The sequence below is a fragment of the Propithecus coquereli genome, unplaced genomic scaffold (genome assembly GCF_000956105.1).
Source record: "Propithecus coquereli isolate 6110/MARCELLA unplaced genomic scaffold, Pcoq_1.0 Scaffold38, whole genome shotgun sequence".
Taxonomy (NCBI): Eukaryota; Metazoa; Chordata; class Mammalia; order Primates; family Indriidae; genus Propithecus; species Propithecus coquereli.
This window is the reverse complement of record NW_012149507.1, coordinates 9298518-9313987: the sequence shown is the minus strand read 5'-3', so window position 1 is coordinate 9313987 and position 15470 is coordinate 9298518. Positions and strand designations below refer to the sequence as shown.

The 15470-nt window shown below is 44.8% G+C and overlaps 1 protein-coding gene across 1 annotated transcript in view; it reads left to right on the top strand.

Moving 5' to 3' along the window:
• Positions 1-15470, top strand: part of TMEM241 (transmembrane protein 241) — a 101210-nt gene that overhangs the window by 36094 nt on the left and 49646 nt on the right. Inside the window, exons 6-11 of the mRNA XM_012652108.1 lie at positions 2556-2581; positions 5932-5983; positions 7441-7489; positions 8315-8360; positions 9868-9903; positions 14344-14378. Coding sequence (XP_012507562.1) covers positions 2556-2581; positions 5932-5983; positions 7441-7489; positions 8315-8360; positions 9868-9903; positions 14344-14378 — 244 coding nt within the window. The remainder of the gene's footprint in view (positions 1-2555; positions 2582-5931; positions 5984-7440; positions 7490-8314; positions 8361-9867; positions 9904-14343; positions 14379-15470) is intronic.

Here is a 15470-nt window from a genome sequence, read left to right as displayed (position 1 = left end):
ATTTTTTCTATATATTTTTAGCCGTCCAATTAATTTCTTTCTATTTTTGGTAGAGACGGGGTATCGTTCTTGCTCAGGCTGGTCTCGAACTCCTGAGCTCAAACGATCCGCCCGCCTCAGCCTCCCAGAGTGCTAGGATTACAGGCATGAGCCACCGTGCCCGGCCTGCTGTGATATGTTCTTGATGAGACTTACATTTCAGAGGATACAGCTGGGAGCCTTGATGAAATGATCCCATGAGGAACAGTTGCACAGACTGTTAAATGTTACAACGAGGGCTATTTTGTCTATTCTGTGTAGGTTTTCCTAGAATCCATTTTGGAGAGTGAAATTGACCTCCTCATGACTTCATTCCCAGATTATGAAAATAAACCCTATCTGGAGCCTGTACTCATTTTTACCACCCACAACCAATCCTTTGTGCACACACACACACGCACACACATTCATACACATACCGTTTGACTATAAGGTAGAATGTGGCTCATGGAAGTAATCTTACTGCCTTGTAGACTTATTTATTACAGTTTAGTATTGGAATACTGCATTTATTTATTAATTCATTCAATGTTTATTAAGTAGATGATGTCCAACATCTTGATAATTCTAAAGCTGCAGAGATGTAGAAGGCACATTTCTTCCCCTCACAGAACTCAGAGGTGAACGGAGGAGCTGACCTGTAAATTTGGGCCATGATGCCCGTACAATGTCATATGGGCTGGAACAGGGTGGTGGGTGGACCAGGGGGTGACCACCAGTAAGTCTGCTTGGAAGGGGCAGGGAAAGCTTCCCCAGGGGCAAGATTTGGGCCGAGTCACCCAGGACGGATAGGGATTTTCCAGTTGGACAAGGAGCAAGGACATTTCCAGGCAGGCAGAGGAAGCAGCAATGAAGGCCAGTGGCTTAAGGGGGCCAGTGGAGGTGTCACTGCAGGACTGGCAGGTGGGCTGCGGGCAACTCCCCTCATTTCTCAGTGTCCTGAATGCCCTCATCTGTAACCTTTAACCCTTGACTTAGTTAATCTATAATTAAATGAATCAATAGCTATAGAGCCCTTAGAACAGCACCTGGCACAGAGTAAGTAGCCCTCAGAATAAGTTAGCTATTTATTGTTATTTTTGGCACTGTGCCTTACCCATTCAGAACCCTGAGATATCATTAGGACTTATTATGGGTTATTTTTGGACTGAGGGGCCTGGAAAGGTGAATGTCCCAACATCATCTCCTCAGAAGTCTTCAGAGCCCTGGGGGAGTGGAGCTAAGTCATGAACACATTGCTTGTTTTTCTCCTGGTATCTCAGGTTCCGAGCTCTTCTAGTCAGAAGGAGTTTAAAATAAAAAAAGAATCTTTCCTCCTTGGAAAGAGTGAACTCTTTTAGGCACTGGATTTATTTGTTGCCCTGCAACGTAAGTCCTGGAACAGTTACTGGGTGACCATGTTATTCATGGGAGAGTTGGAACATCCTTTTTGTTTCTACTCCTCCACCAGAGTGTTGAGAGTTTGGTTATATTTAGCCCAGTATCCTTTAGTAACACATTTTACCGTCATGGAGGCAGTTACGCAGGTATCACCTTTGCCCTCATCCTTTCCTTACTAACTTCTCACCAGGTGGCAGTGCAGTCACACTTGGCCTCCAGAGGCAGGGTTGGACAAAGCTCAGAGATGAAAGATTTGAAAGATGCAAGCCACGGCTTTGCACACAAACAGGATCTGTTTATTAGAACAGCAAAAACTTAGTTATTTAGTAACACATGAAGACTTAAGACAGCCTTTCTAGCAAGCCACATGTTTCTCTTGTCAGCCCTTCACTTCTCAACAATGTGTTTATACTTTACCTGAACTGGTGTCAAAAATTGTAGTTTGTCCCCAACTAGCAAAACGATCCTTTTGCTATGTTCAGAATTAATGTGTGTTAACATGTACACATTAGTCTACAATACAAAGGACTGATTTTCTTAAATGAATTAAAAGAAGTGCAAACTATAATAAAATTTCATCATTTCAGGGAGCTTTAAATGCCAATTTTGTATTCCCTCTGTCTGCCCTTTTTTTTCCTTCTGCCTAGGGTGGAGTGGAATGTCCCTTCTACTTTTTCCTATTTCTTAATTTTTATGTCATACCAGATAATTTATAGTATTGCTTAGAGTCAGAGTTGGATTAATGAAAGGAATATTTAAAGAGACAGAACTAGAATAGAAGTTGAACAAGAGCTTAATTGCTTTTTAAATACAGGTTACATTGATTTTTTTCTCTCTCCTTTTCTTGGTGCGTAAGATTTTTGAAGGCTTGGCCGCGATGTCATTTTGTTTTTCACGGGTAAACATCATTCTAATGGTGAAAGTGCTTTGCCCAAGTGACTCAACTCTGGAACTCTGAGTCATCCTTCATTTGGTCCAAGCAGAAAAAGCTTCATTTAATACTGAAGTGTAGCAAGCTGTTAAGCCCCCTAATAAACTTATTCATGATTTATTGCCTCTTGATCTAAATGTTTTCTTTCAAGGAAAAAAAAAAGAGATTTGAAAGTCTAATTATAGGTCTCTTTATTTCCATACAGAAAGTATCTCCTGCAAAGATCTGTAGGTAAGTTAAAATTAAAAAAACCTCTGAAATGTAAGATTTAATCTAATTTTAACTTGAATAATAAACTGTTGAAGATTTAAACTCTGGGAGCTGACAGGAATTTATTATAAACACTCCTATATCCCTAATTTGTGTCTTATTCTAAAATTTCCTGTGTCTGTCTCTTTTTTTTTCCTGAAATATTTTATTTTTAAGGGAAAAACAAAACCAACCCACGCTAGATTTCAGTTGTTGATGCCCAAAACTTCACTAATAATTGTGCAATACTGATGGAGAGCAAAAATGAAAAACACGGAAATGACTTAAAATTTCAAAAATAATGCTTGCAGTTTATTGGGGCTTTAAGATTTTCCATGGTGGGAAAAACACTAGCCTGTGAGTCCTGGGTCATGGGAAGGTTTCTCATCCTCTGTACCTCAGTTTCCTCAGCTGGACCATGAACCAGGCTGTCCTCTTGGGCAGGTACCTCTGCCTCCGGCATTCTAATTCTAACCCGGGTGCCTTGTTTTCTGACTGCTTTCTGCAGTAGCTAAGAAGCCCCTAGAAGTAAAAAAGCTGTATTCATCGAAAACCAACAGAGATGCTTTGATAGATAGATTTAGGACTTTTGTTTCAGATGTTTCTGGGCTTTCTTCCAATCCCTCCCCCTCTTCCTTTTTGCCTTTATTATAGGCTGCAACTTGAAAGAGAAACGAAAAACAAAACCTCAGGACTCATTTGCTTGTTTAAAAAGAGATTAGCAGGTGTTAAAGAGAGACATTAAAACCCACTAATACCTGATATAATCAGGTATTGCTCAAGGCCTGGTGTTATGGGAAACCAGGCAGCTATCTCACCCCCGGGTGTCCTCTGTCTCCCCCAGCCCCTGCCCCTGGGGTTGTCTGTTTGAGGGTATCTCTAGTTCCCTGTGGATGGGGAAGCTCCCATATTCTGCAAAGCCTTTCACTGTAGGTAGGTAGATGCCAAACCCATTGGGATTCTCCTCTCCTCCCACCTAAAACCTGCCTATTGCTGCGCAGTCCCAAGAAGCCCTCCTGACAATCTCCCCTCCGCTTACTCCACTCTTTGCCTTGGCTTCTTCTCTAGGTCATTTGTGTGTGCCTTGCAAGGCTATGGGAGTGTGGTGTGCTGGGGTGGAGAAGTGTCCTGAGCCTCAGGCTGTTGTACTGACCTTCCCAAGGCTGTGGGGCCCCAGCTCCAAGGGTTGCTCTGTGCCAGTTCTCCTGCCACCGACCTAGCTGGCCCTGCTGGGCTGTCAGGTACAGCAGACACCTACGTATGGTTCCGGCAGTGAGGACTGTTAGAGTTGCATAGCATCCCTGTTTTCAGTGTACTAAGATTATAGATACTAGGTTGTTATATGCATATATAAATATGTAAAACATATAGTTTATATATAGAATATATATTGATATGAAATGGCATATGACAAAGTCCCCTAAAAGTGAAAACGCTGTATTCAGTGCTTTCGTTCATGCCTTTGATTCTTTGCTGTTTGCTGCCTGATGGGATGTTCAGTAGAGAAGGGGCCCAGCGCTATATATGTTGTTGCATCTGTAAAATGGAAAGAGGAGGGTGACTGAGCGACAGTTTGGGTTTTGTGCTTTCTGATGCCTTCTTTTAGGATGAGAGGAAGATTGGGGAAAGCTAGAGGCAAGATTTTTTGGTATATGAAACCCAAAAGAGATATGCTAAAAACCAGTGATTACTGAACCAGCTCCAAGTTGACTTTCTAATGAATGAGGATAGCTTCCTGGAAATATCTGTGATTGACGATGTTACTCTTTTGTGTGAGAATTAAAAAAAAAAGTCTTATTGTGGAAATTTCTAAACATATATAAAAGTAGGCAGAATAGGCTGGTCATGGTGGCTTACGCCTGTAATCCTAGCACTCTGGGAGGCTGAGGAGGGAGGATTGCTTGAGCTCAGGAGTTCAAGACCAGCCTGAGCAAGAGTGAGATTACATCTCTACAAAAGAAAAAAGAAAAATTAGCCGGGCGTGGCGTGCACCTGTAGTCCCAGCTACTTGGGAAGCTCAGGCAGGAGGATCGCTTGAGCCCAGGAGTTTGAGGTTACTGTGAGCTAGGCTGACACCATGGCACTCTAGTCTGGGTTACAGAGTGAGACTCCGTCTCAAAAAACAAAACAATCTCTTATATAACCAAAGTGCAATTATTAAATTTAGAAAATTTGCATCTGATATGATACTATTATCTAGTATTGAGTCCATGTTCAAATTTTGCCAGTTATCCCAATATTCTCTTTTATAGCAGTTTTCCCCTCAATGATGTCATGTCTCTTTCATATCCTTTAATCTGGACACTTCCTCAGCCTTCCATCGTCTTTCATTGCCTTCAAATTTTAAAAAGTACAGCCCAGTCATTTTGTGGACTATCCCTAAATTTGGGTTTGTCTCAGTGTTTCCCCATGATTCAGTTTAGGTTCCCGTGTTTGGCAGGAATGCCACCTGAGTAATGTTGTCTCCTGCTGAGTGGTACTGTCGAGGCACGTGGTTAGACCTGTCCCATCACTGGAGACGATAAGTTTGACCATTTGGTTGTGGTGGTGTACAAAGGCTTTCTTTTTTTTTTTTGAGACAGTGTCTCACTCTTTTGCCCGGGCTAGAGTGAGTGCCGTGGCGTCAGCCTAGCTCACAGCAACCTCACACTCCTGGGCTCAAGCGATCCTACTGCCTCAGCCTCCCGAGTAGCTGGGACTACAGGCATGTGCCACCATGCCCGGCTAATTTTTTCTATATATTTTTAGTTGTCCGATTAATTTCTTTCTATTTTTAGTAGAGACGGGGTCTCGCTCTTGCTCAGGCTGGTTTCGAACTCCTGAGCTCAAACGATCCGCCCGCCTCGGCCTCCCAGAGTGCTAGGATTACAGGCGTGAGCCACCGCGCCCGGCCTGTCCAAAGGCTTTCATGTGCTTTCCGTGGTGTTTTCATTTTTGTAACTGGGGTAATTGTGGTCTGATTGCCCAATTTTCCACTTGTCTATTTTTTTGGGATCTGTAGTTGAAAAAAAATCTCCTTTTATTAGACGTTTCACAGACACACAGTTTCTCTCAAGTGAGCCAGCTGTGGTTTTGCAGATGTCCTGCAAACGCCTGCCTCTGGGAAATGGCTCGCGGAGGCCGAGAGGAGGGAATGTCTGGTTGTCAGCAGAGAACATAATAGAAAATACAAAGGTAGTCGGCTCCTCAGAGGATGGACAGGGAACTGGGTTGGTCGCACAGGATCTCTGCCTCATCCACACGCCAGTGGATGCCTTTCAACCTTCGCACTGTCTGGGAAACGCTTTGATGTTGGAAGGTGAAGCCACAGCGTTTTATCTCCCTCTCCACAGTGCCCTCTTCCTCCTGGCCGCAGCGGGGTGCCTTCCCTTCAATGACTCCCAGGTAAGTCCAGGTGAACTCATTTTGCCTTCAAAGTCTCTTGTACTCTCTGAAGCCTGCATATATGACCAGAATTTCCTTGTCATTCCTTTTGGAATCAGGACAACTTGGCCTATGCAATAGCATTTTAAAAGCTTTCAGCCTGGGTAGCTTTGGGCCCAGCCAACACCTCTTCCCCAGGCTGTGGGCGGCGTGGCCCATGCAGCTCTGTCCTCTGTTCGTGCCTGGTGGACCTGCAGGCCAACACCCAAGCTGCCCCAGCCTCAGGCACTGAGGCAAAGTTGACTTTTCCTCTTATCCAAAGTGCCTCATCTTCTGCTGAGTGATTTTCATTTAATCATACTGTGCCAAAGTTGAGTTTTCTCTATGGGGCACTGCAGACCCGCCCCCACCCCAGGAGTCCTCTTGCTTCTGGGTTTCCTTTCTTTCTTTTCCTTCTCTTTTCTCCCTCAGCATTATTAGGTCCCCACCAAGTGTCAGGCACTGAGCCAGGCTCTGGGGACACAAAGAAGGTTGGTCTTTGCCCAGGCAGAAGTTGGAGTCTATTCAGAGCAAAAGGGAGGGAAACATACGAGTAAACCGATGATTGTAACAGAGAGGCCAGGGCAGGTGTGGGGGTCTGGGAAGCACCTAGGAAGACTTGGGGACTCAGGAAGGAGCCACAGCTGACAATTACAGGAAGCCTGCTGTGTCCCAGGCTCCGTGCCAGGGCTTTATGTGTCTTATTTTATTTAAAATCTCACCACATTTTTTTAAGGATGGGGACTATTATTATCTCCATTTCATAGCTAAAGAATAAGGAGGCCCAAAGGTCACCAGCTAGCAGATAAGTGGGGGTTTTAGAATTTAACTCAGGTCTCTCTGAAGCTAGAGCCAAATTCTGTACTGGGCCTAAATCTGTTAGACTGAGGAGGAGTTAGCCAGGAGAAGCAGCAGGCGAGGGAGGCATCCGAGAGGTCATGAGTGTTCTGTGATCCAACTTCACTGAGCGCCTGCTATGTGTCTGCCCTGTTCCAATTCCTGCCCTCCTGGAATTTGCAGTCTGTTAAGCTCTACGGAGAATAATAAGGGAGGGTAGAATCAGAGGGTTTCCCCTGGGTTGAGGTGAAGGGGGAAGCATTCATGCTTGGGGAATGCAAGTCATCTGTGTTTTGGAGGGTGGGGGGCTGTGGATGTACCTGGACGGGTTGGAGGGCTTGGGTGTCATGAGTTTGGATTTCAACTCGGTGCGATGGCAGCTTGGGGAATGGGGTGATGGAGATGGAGAGTCCTGTTGGGAAGATGTTGTAGGCAGGTGCGTGAGAAATGAGGAAGGACTGAGGAACTGACTTCAGGCCCCAAGGGTCCCATTTTGGGACCTTGCTTGGCACTGTGCTCCGACGACAAGGGTTTCTGATTGCCACACTGGATCCTGTTTGTACTTAGAGCCATTTTTTTCTATTTTTATTCCTGTGTTACAGTTTGATCCAGATGGATATTTTTGGGCTGTAATTCACTTATTCTGTGTAGGTAAGTTTTAAAAGAATCCTTGCTTAAATAATTGAGGTTTATTATTTAGACCCTATCATATGTAATATATCCACCAGTGACCCTGGACAACAGGAAAATTAAATCCAAGATGTCAAGGTTAAAATTAAATGGGTGTTTTCTGGATTGGTTTTTCTATTTTGGAGTTTTCCTCAAATGTTTCCATTTTCAATATAATTTCCTTTTTTTCTTGGTGAACATTAACTAACTCACCATGGCCCAGGTTCTGCTTGCTGAAGTCCACTTGTGGAATGCTGGCTGGTCTTCTCTGAAAATGGTGAGAGGATAACCGGAAGTTCACGTCAAAAACATTTTCTTTTCAGTAGTATACCCCAAAAAATTTAAGTTAATGAAATAGGACTATCTGATTTTATTTCAAATAATACGTTAAGTGTTTTGTATTTTGTAGTCTTGGGAAGAAAAAACAGTGTCCTGACTTTGTTAACACGTTCAGAAATGTTCAGAAATCCAGTGGTGCTTCTCTTTCTCGCATGCATCACATAAAGGAAGTAAAACCTTCCTGTGAATTGGGTCCTTCCATTGATCATGACACTTCCCTTGCCCGGCACTCTCTGTGGGAAGGACTGAACTACATTGTCACAGAGAATTGTCAAATTCGCATCCTTGAAACCCTCCAAATCTTGTTGGTCTCCTCTGTCAGCTATGTGGGACCCTCGCAGGGAACAGGGGCCCAGCTGCGGCACCTCTGGGGCCCTTCTCCAGGCAGATTTTGTGCTTCCCTGGAAGTGCAGGCAGCTCCTTAAGCAGAACGCTGTGTACCAGTGACACATGTTGATCCATTTTCAGGGGCTTATAAAATACTACGGAAGTCCCAGAAACCCAGCGCATTAAGGTAAACTCTTAATGTTTGGTGAGTTGTCCTTTGGGTAAAGAAAAGGGGTGAGACAGTTGGTGACGTGGGATTCTTCCATTCAGCCAGAGACTCCACAGGTCTGGGTTGTGGTGAGGGCAGTGGACTCGACCCAAGAAGATCTCGTTCCTCTTACTACTAGGCCACCCCAGGCTGGGTCCACCAACAGCTGACACGTGTTAGCCTTTAGCAACGTGTGCAGAGGCGTGGAGTCTCACTCTCCTTCCTTCAGGGGCAGCCACTTAGGTGGCATTTTAAGATGTATGTGGTTTGGGCCCCCATTGTCTATGCCCAGCTCAAAGGGACAAGGCTTTTTTCATGTTTCCCTGGCCGGCCCCTTCCTGATTTGACTCAGTTTGGATGCAGAAGTCTTCGTTAATTACTAGCTCTGCTCTTGGGCAAAATGAGGCCTTTGTTACAGGCAGTCAATGGAACAGCCTTGGTGAATGGAAATGAAAGAAGGCGAGAATTCAGCATCCCTAGGCTGGCTAGCTGGCCTCTGGGTTTTGGGGGGTTGCTGAAGGCCCTAAAGAGAAAAGGTCTGAAGGGAATGACTCCTGAGAGAACGTCACCACCCTGAAAATGTGGGGCTTTTACTCCCCAGAACCCCTTTTGCTCTTCTAATAAAGTGGTTTTGCAGCAAGAAGCCAGTAGAGTTGCCAGTTGAAATACAGGGTGCCCAGATACATTTTTCAGATAAGCGTCGAGTCATGTTTTTAGTTTAAGCACGTCCCATGCGATACTTGGAACATACAGTACTGATGCTAAAACGTTACTCTTTATCTGAAATGCAAATTTATTTGAGTGCCCTATATTTTTATTTGTTAAATATGGTAGCCCTAAAAGCCAGTCTAGTGGCCTGAGATAGTTGACACACCTTTGAAAGTGGCATATGTACATACGTAAATAATTGGCCCCAGGTAAAAATGTGTGTGATAGTACTAAACTAGGAAATGTTTTTTAAAAATGAACCAGGGGCCGGGCGCGGTGGCTCACGCCTGTAATCCTAGCACTCTGGGAGGCCGAGGCGGGCAGATCGGTTGAGCTCAGGAGTTCGAGACCAGCCTGAGCAAGAGCGAGACCCTGTCTCTACTAAAAAAACAGAAAGAAATTAGCTGGACAACTAAAAATATACAGAAAAAATTAGCCGGGCATGGTGGCGCATGCCTGTAATCCCAGCTACTTGGGAGGCTGAGGCAGAAGGATCGCTTGAGCCCAGGAGTTTGAGGTTGCTGTGAGCTAGGCTGACGCCACGGCACTCACTCTAGCCCGGCAACAAAGCGAGACTCTGTCTCAAAAAAAAAAAAAATGAGCCAGGAACTGGTTATGGATATAAAGTACTCTTCATTCTATTTATTGATAATTTACAAAAGTAGTAACTTAAATAGAGAGATAGAATTTATTAATAGAGGATAATGACTATTTTATGCGTTTACAATGCTTCTATTATTTAATGTTTTATCTTTTTTTTCTCTCTCTCGTTCCTTAGTGACATTGACCAGCAGTACTTAAACTATATATTCAGGTAAAACATAATTTATATTTTTAAAGAACAACAGATATTCTTCTAGAGCTAATAGATTTTTATTTTCCAACAATATTTTAATTAAAGAGTTCTGAGCCAGTGTATCTGCTAGGAAGGCAAGTTAAATTTGTGAGATGACCAGAATTGAGGAAACCAAATAGTTGTCCTGCTCTTAGATCAAGTAAGAGGGGCCTCTGTCTGGCCTTGAACTTCAGAGGGCCACAGCCCTCCCCGGGGCATGGCATCTGTAAGGCCCAGAGGCTACACCCTCCCTTCAGACTGTGCCTTAGAATCCCCTCCCCAAGTGGCCCTAGCTCAGTTCCAGGGCCTCCCTGGGTCTGTCTTCCCAACTCATTCCCAGGCCCAAGGGGTGTCCCAAGAAGGCTATTAGTGGGAGGGGGTATAGAATGAGGGTGGCCCTGCAAACTCAGTTGTCCCCACACATGTGAGGCCCTCGGGCTGCAGGTTGGAGCCTTGGGTGGAAAGAGAAGGGAGTATTAATACATTGGCAGCTGGGAGCCAGAGGCCACGTGCTGACATGAAGCACCAAGGAGTCTAAGAGTTTTCAGTTTTAATCTAGACCTCAGGTTATTTTAAAAGGGTATTTGTTAAGGTAGGATCAAGTGTGAGGCCTGATTTATAACTTTTAAATATGGTATACGGACTTCTGTTTGTACCTTTGCCCCATGCCAAGCAGAGAATGGAACTGCTAAATAGAACAGCTGGGGCTTGTTCTTGGGTTTTAGTTGTCCCCAACCATGCATGACAGGCACCTGATTGAGAGACAAAGTGAGGTTTGCTGCTGGAAGCCCATGTTTGTCTACTGCAGTGACATCTAGTGAAGAGGACCAAGGTCGGAGGCGTGCCTCAGCGTTTGGTTGTGCTGATTTCCGGAGGAAGTTACTTGGCTTAAAACGTTCAACATGAAGTGTATTCTTCAGTTGCAGACAGAGCTCATAAATATCTTAGTATTTATTAAAATGCCTTTTTGAAAGCAAGCTTCACCCCAAGCATGGCTATGGGCCTCTTTTGTAGTCAGCTGAAAACAATCATTAGTTCCACCCTGCTCTGACCCACCAGCTGTCTCTCAAGAGACTTTTCTAAGAACACAGGAGGCTCTTGGGGTTTCAGATGTTTCTGTGACATTGGGCCACTTTAGGCAGTTCTTCTTCTGCACAAAAGGTATAGCCACCTCAGCAGCAAAGGAATAAGGAACACGGAAAAATGAGCCCCTGTGACCCAAGCCAGCTCTGTCCTCTCCCCGCATCTGGTCCTTCACAGGGTGTGAGGATATTCATTGCCTGTGAGCCTGATGCTCCCAGCTTCCTGGCTGAGGCTTTGGCACACCCGCTAAAGCCACGACTCTGCTTCCAGGTCTTTTTTTTCAGTACACGTGATGAAATATATGAACCAGAACGAAGGCCACTATTTGATTTCCCCCCAGCACTGGACCTGAGCAGTCGGCATCCAGAAACCTGCAGTCCACTCGGGTTTGTGGGTTGTCCTTGTGTGTCCAGCCCAGAGCCCTGCCTGCCAGGGCAAAGGATTGGTGTGAGCTCTCAGTTTTTTGAGAGCGGCAAGCAGTTGGGTGGGTTTCTACCTTTGGCACACACTCCTGTTTTCTTGAGGATATATTTGCTCCCTGCCCCTGACTTCTGGTGTTTCTAATATAAACGCAGGTATAAGGCACAGGGTTGGGGGAAGGATGAAGGACAGAATAAAGGAGGAGATTGGATATGGGGCTGAAATTAAGTGGAACTTCTAAAAATGGGTATAGCTTTGATCTGCACTTGGAGGATTTGGGTAATGTATATGGCGTAAATATTACAGATGTACTGGTAGCACCATTTCTTTCTTTTTTTTTTTTTTTTGAGACAGAGTCTCACTCTGTTGCCCGGGCTAGAGTGCCGTGGAGTCAGCCCAGCTCACGGCAACCTCAAACTCCTGGGCTCAAGTGATCCTCCTGCCTCAGCCTCCTGAGTAGCTGGGACTATAGGCATGCGCCACCATGCCGAGCTCATTTTTTCTATATATTTTTAGCTGTCCAATTAATTTCTTTCCATTTTTGGTAGAGACGGGATCTCGCTCTTGCTCAGGCTGGTCTCGAACTCCTGAGCGCAAACAATCCGCCCGCCTCGGCCTCCCAGCGTGCTAGGATTACAGGGGTGAGCCACCGCGCCCGGCCGCACCATTTCTTTTTAACATGAGGCATACTCTAGTCTCTCCTGGTCTATTAAATAGAAAATTACCATAGTGTTACCTGTTCATACTCCATCTCCTTATTTTGCAGATGTGATTTCGTGCGTCTGTGTCAAAGGGAAATAGACGGGTATTCTCTTTAGGATATGACTTAGTCAAACAGAAAAAATGTACTGCAAATGCATATCAGGCCTCAAACTCGATCCTACCTTAATAAATATACCTTCAGAACAGCCTGGAGCATGTGGAGATTGTATTTTCCTCACATTTTCCCATTTTATTTCCTGTGAGCATAGGGATGTTTTCTATTTTGTTCTATTTTATTTACTGCTGTATTCTCAGACATTAGAAAAGTACCTGACATATATTAGGCACTCAATAAATATTTATTGAGTGAATGGACTGAAAAAAAGTCTGCTGTTTGTCTGGCATGATATGTGTTTTATATTAGTATAATCTCCCCATTAGAGTTTACATGTAATTTATAATCTTAGAACTATAGGGGGCTTCAAGTTATATTTCTTTTCATACATGTTCCCGCCACCAATGCACCTAGATGTGATCAGCTGCATTCAGCAGACATATTGAGCACCTGTTGTATGTAGGCACTGAGAGGTGCTGGGGATCCAGAGATGAATAAAATATGGTTCTTGTCCTCGAGGAGGTCACAGTGTAGGAATTAGGAGTGGTTTAACGTTGTATTTGCAAAATTCAAACAGGGAGTAGAGAACCAACTCTTTCATTTAATTATTTCTTCTTATTTCTACCCCCCTGTTACTTTATTTTAGGTCACCCTTTGGGGTGATTCTGATAATGGGACTTGAGGTACCATGGCAGGCCCTGGGAGATATTTGGGGATGGAAAGAGGTCCCTCATATCCTGCCACAGGAGCAATAACTTCTTTTCCTGAAGTTATAACCAAAAGGGGATCTAGGGAGATAAAATAATGGAGTCTGTACAGGTTATGTGTTATCCCAAGAAAGATGAAATGGCGAGCAAAGACTCACAGAGCCCGTGCGAAGGACTAATCACACAGACCCCAATCTCACTTGCTGCGTGTGTATGTTTACAGCTGCATGCGAGCCTGGTCACACACCTACAGCCTCTGAGCGGCTGGACGTGTGGCTCTTCTCCATTGCCTTTCCTCCAGATCTCCTGTCCTCCAGCCTCTGCCCACGCTGCTGCTGCTCTAGGGGCCAGCAGAGAACCTGCGCTTTAGGGAAGGAGCAAAGGAAGAACCCGGGAAACACAGACATGGTGCAGGGAGGTAACCCTAGAGGCAGGACAGGGCGCCCTCCACTCTGCCTGTGGTTCACCACCAGCTAGAGATCCCTTGGGTGGTTCCCAGTTCGGAGCACTTTAGGGACACTGGGGCCATAACAGAGTAAAACAACCAATGCATGCGCCCTACTCTCAGCACGCTGGGCTATTCTAACGTGTAGCCGGGGTGCAGAACCAGGGTAGGCCACCGGCTCTTTAAAAAGAAAATTCCCTCCTATACTTAGATAATGCACTTTATTCCTAACCTCTGGCTAGATCAGCTGCCTGGATGGCGCAGAGTTTTGGTAGAAGAGGGTGCAGAGGGTAGGGGATTGGGCCCACCACAGTAGGCTTCTGGCAGGATGGAGGCGCTGCAGATAGGTGCTGGGGGAGGGGAGGGTGCCAAGGACGTATGTGGCTCACATCAAAGGAACACTCCTCTTCATTCTTCCTTTCATCCTTTTCCTTGTGTGGCATCAGGGGAAATCAGTCCAGGTCATTTTCAGCCACACAGTGGATGGCATGGATCAATTTGTGGGGTAGCCTCTTGGAAATTCATCTTCTACACGGTTAATTTTGTGGCAAAAAATATGCTTAGCTCACACTCAATAGCTAGCTTTTAGATTGAAACCTATTTGTACTTTGGAGTTTGCTTTTTTGCTTACAAATACTCTTGGTAGATTAGGTGAGTATGATAACAGGGTCAACGAGGGCCAAGAGAAGTGACATGGCAGACCCTCAGATGGGACATGGATTCTCACCACCCCATGTCTGTCCCACGAGGCAATCCTCTTGCCATAGCATGAGACATTTCGAGAGATTCTCACTCTCTCCGAGGAATTGGATTTAGGCAGAATGAGACCAGTAAGATAGTTTGCATTTAGGCAAATTTAACTATTTCCAAGTAAAATGGGTGGGAATTTATGGTTTTTGGGGGGTGCCAGGGAAGCTTTCGTGACTGCTTTGCTGTATCTTTTTCAGTGTGGTGCTCTTGGCGTTTGCATCTCATCCCACAGGTAAAGGCTGCTAAGTGTTAACTTTGTTTGCTGTTTTTATGTTGTACATTCCACCCAGTGGGCTTATCTCTGAGAGACGTTTAGTAAGAGAACGTGGTTGCCTTCCGGATGTCAGACTGAGAGGCTAGGAATGGCCCACATATCTGAAACTGCTTTTATTAACCCCTCCTGGATTTATTGCTGAGGAATTTATTCTTATCTCTTCTTGAATGTTGTTTATGTTTTCATCTGGTGATCTCAGATACAGAGGAAGTCTGTCACCCGCTGAGTAAATGTGCTTGTTTTGCCCTCTTCTAAAATTCCTTCTCCAAGCATCCAGAATCGCTCCTCAGGCTAAAGGATTTGGTGCAAAAGTTCAAATCCACCCTATTTCCTGCTGGTACCATAAGTTTTTATCATATGTCACCATCCAGTTTTCATAATTCCAGATTAAAGAAGTCAGTTTCTAAAACTTAATCTTCACCCTGTTGCCGCCTCCATCGCTCTGTAGTTACTTTTCAGATTCATGAATTACCCACAACACTCTATTCCACTGTGGTTTTTCACTTTCAAAGACTTTGAAGTTGATGCCAAAGATAAAACAATAATATCTGTGTGTGGCATGGCTGAAAATGTGCGTTTTATTGGTCGTGCTCTTTGTGGCTTAGTGGAGTGTGGTGGAAAGAACATTGACTCGGAAGGCTTGGAATTTCTCTGGGCTTCCTCACTGAGTGGCCAGAAGACTGCTTTTTAAAAAACTAATGTTTACTGACTACTTGCTATGCAGAAGGCATAGCTTAAGTTCTCAGTTTTGTCACCTATAAAATGAAGAAAGTGGACTGGGTCCTTTCTAAAGCCCCTTCTAGCTCTCATCCTGTGCTCAAGGCCATGACGGTTTCTTCTGGTGTTTTTAGCTATTTCAGACTCTCTGAGCGAGTATCTTCAGGGAATTGTTGATAGTGACTCAGGAGTGATGTTTCTAGATTGTGTAAAACGTATCTGAACCCATGTCTCGTAAGGATCATTTGAATTACTCTAAATGCATTACTCTCCACTCGCCCACACTGAAGCACATCTCCTATTGTCTGCCCACTCCTGCAGCCGGGTGACATC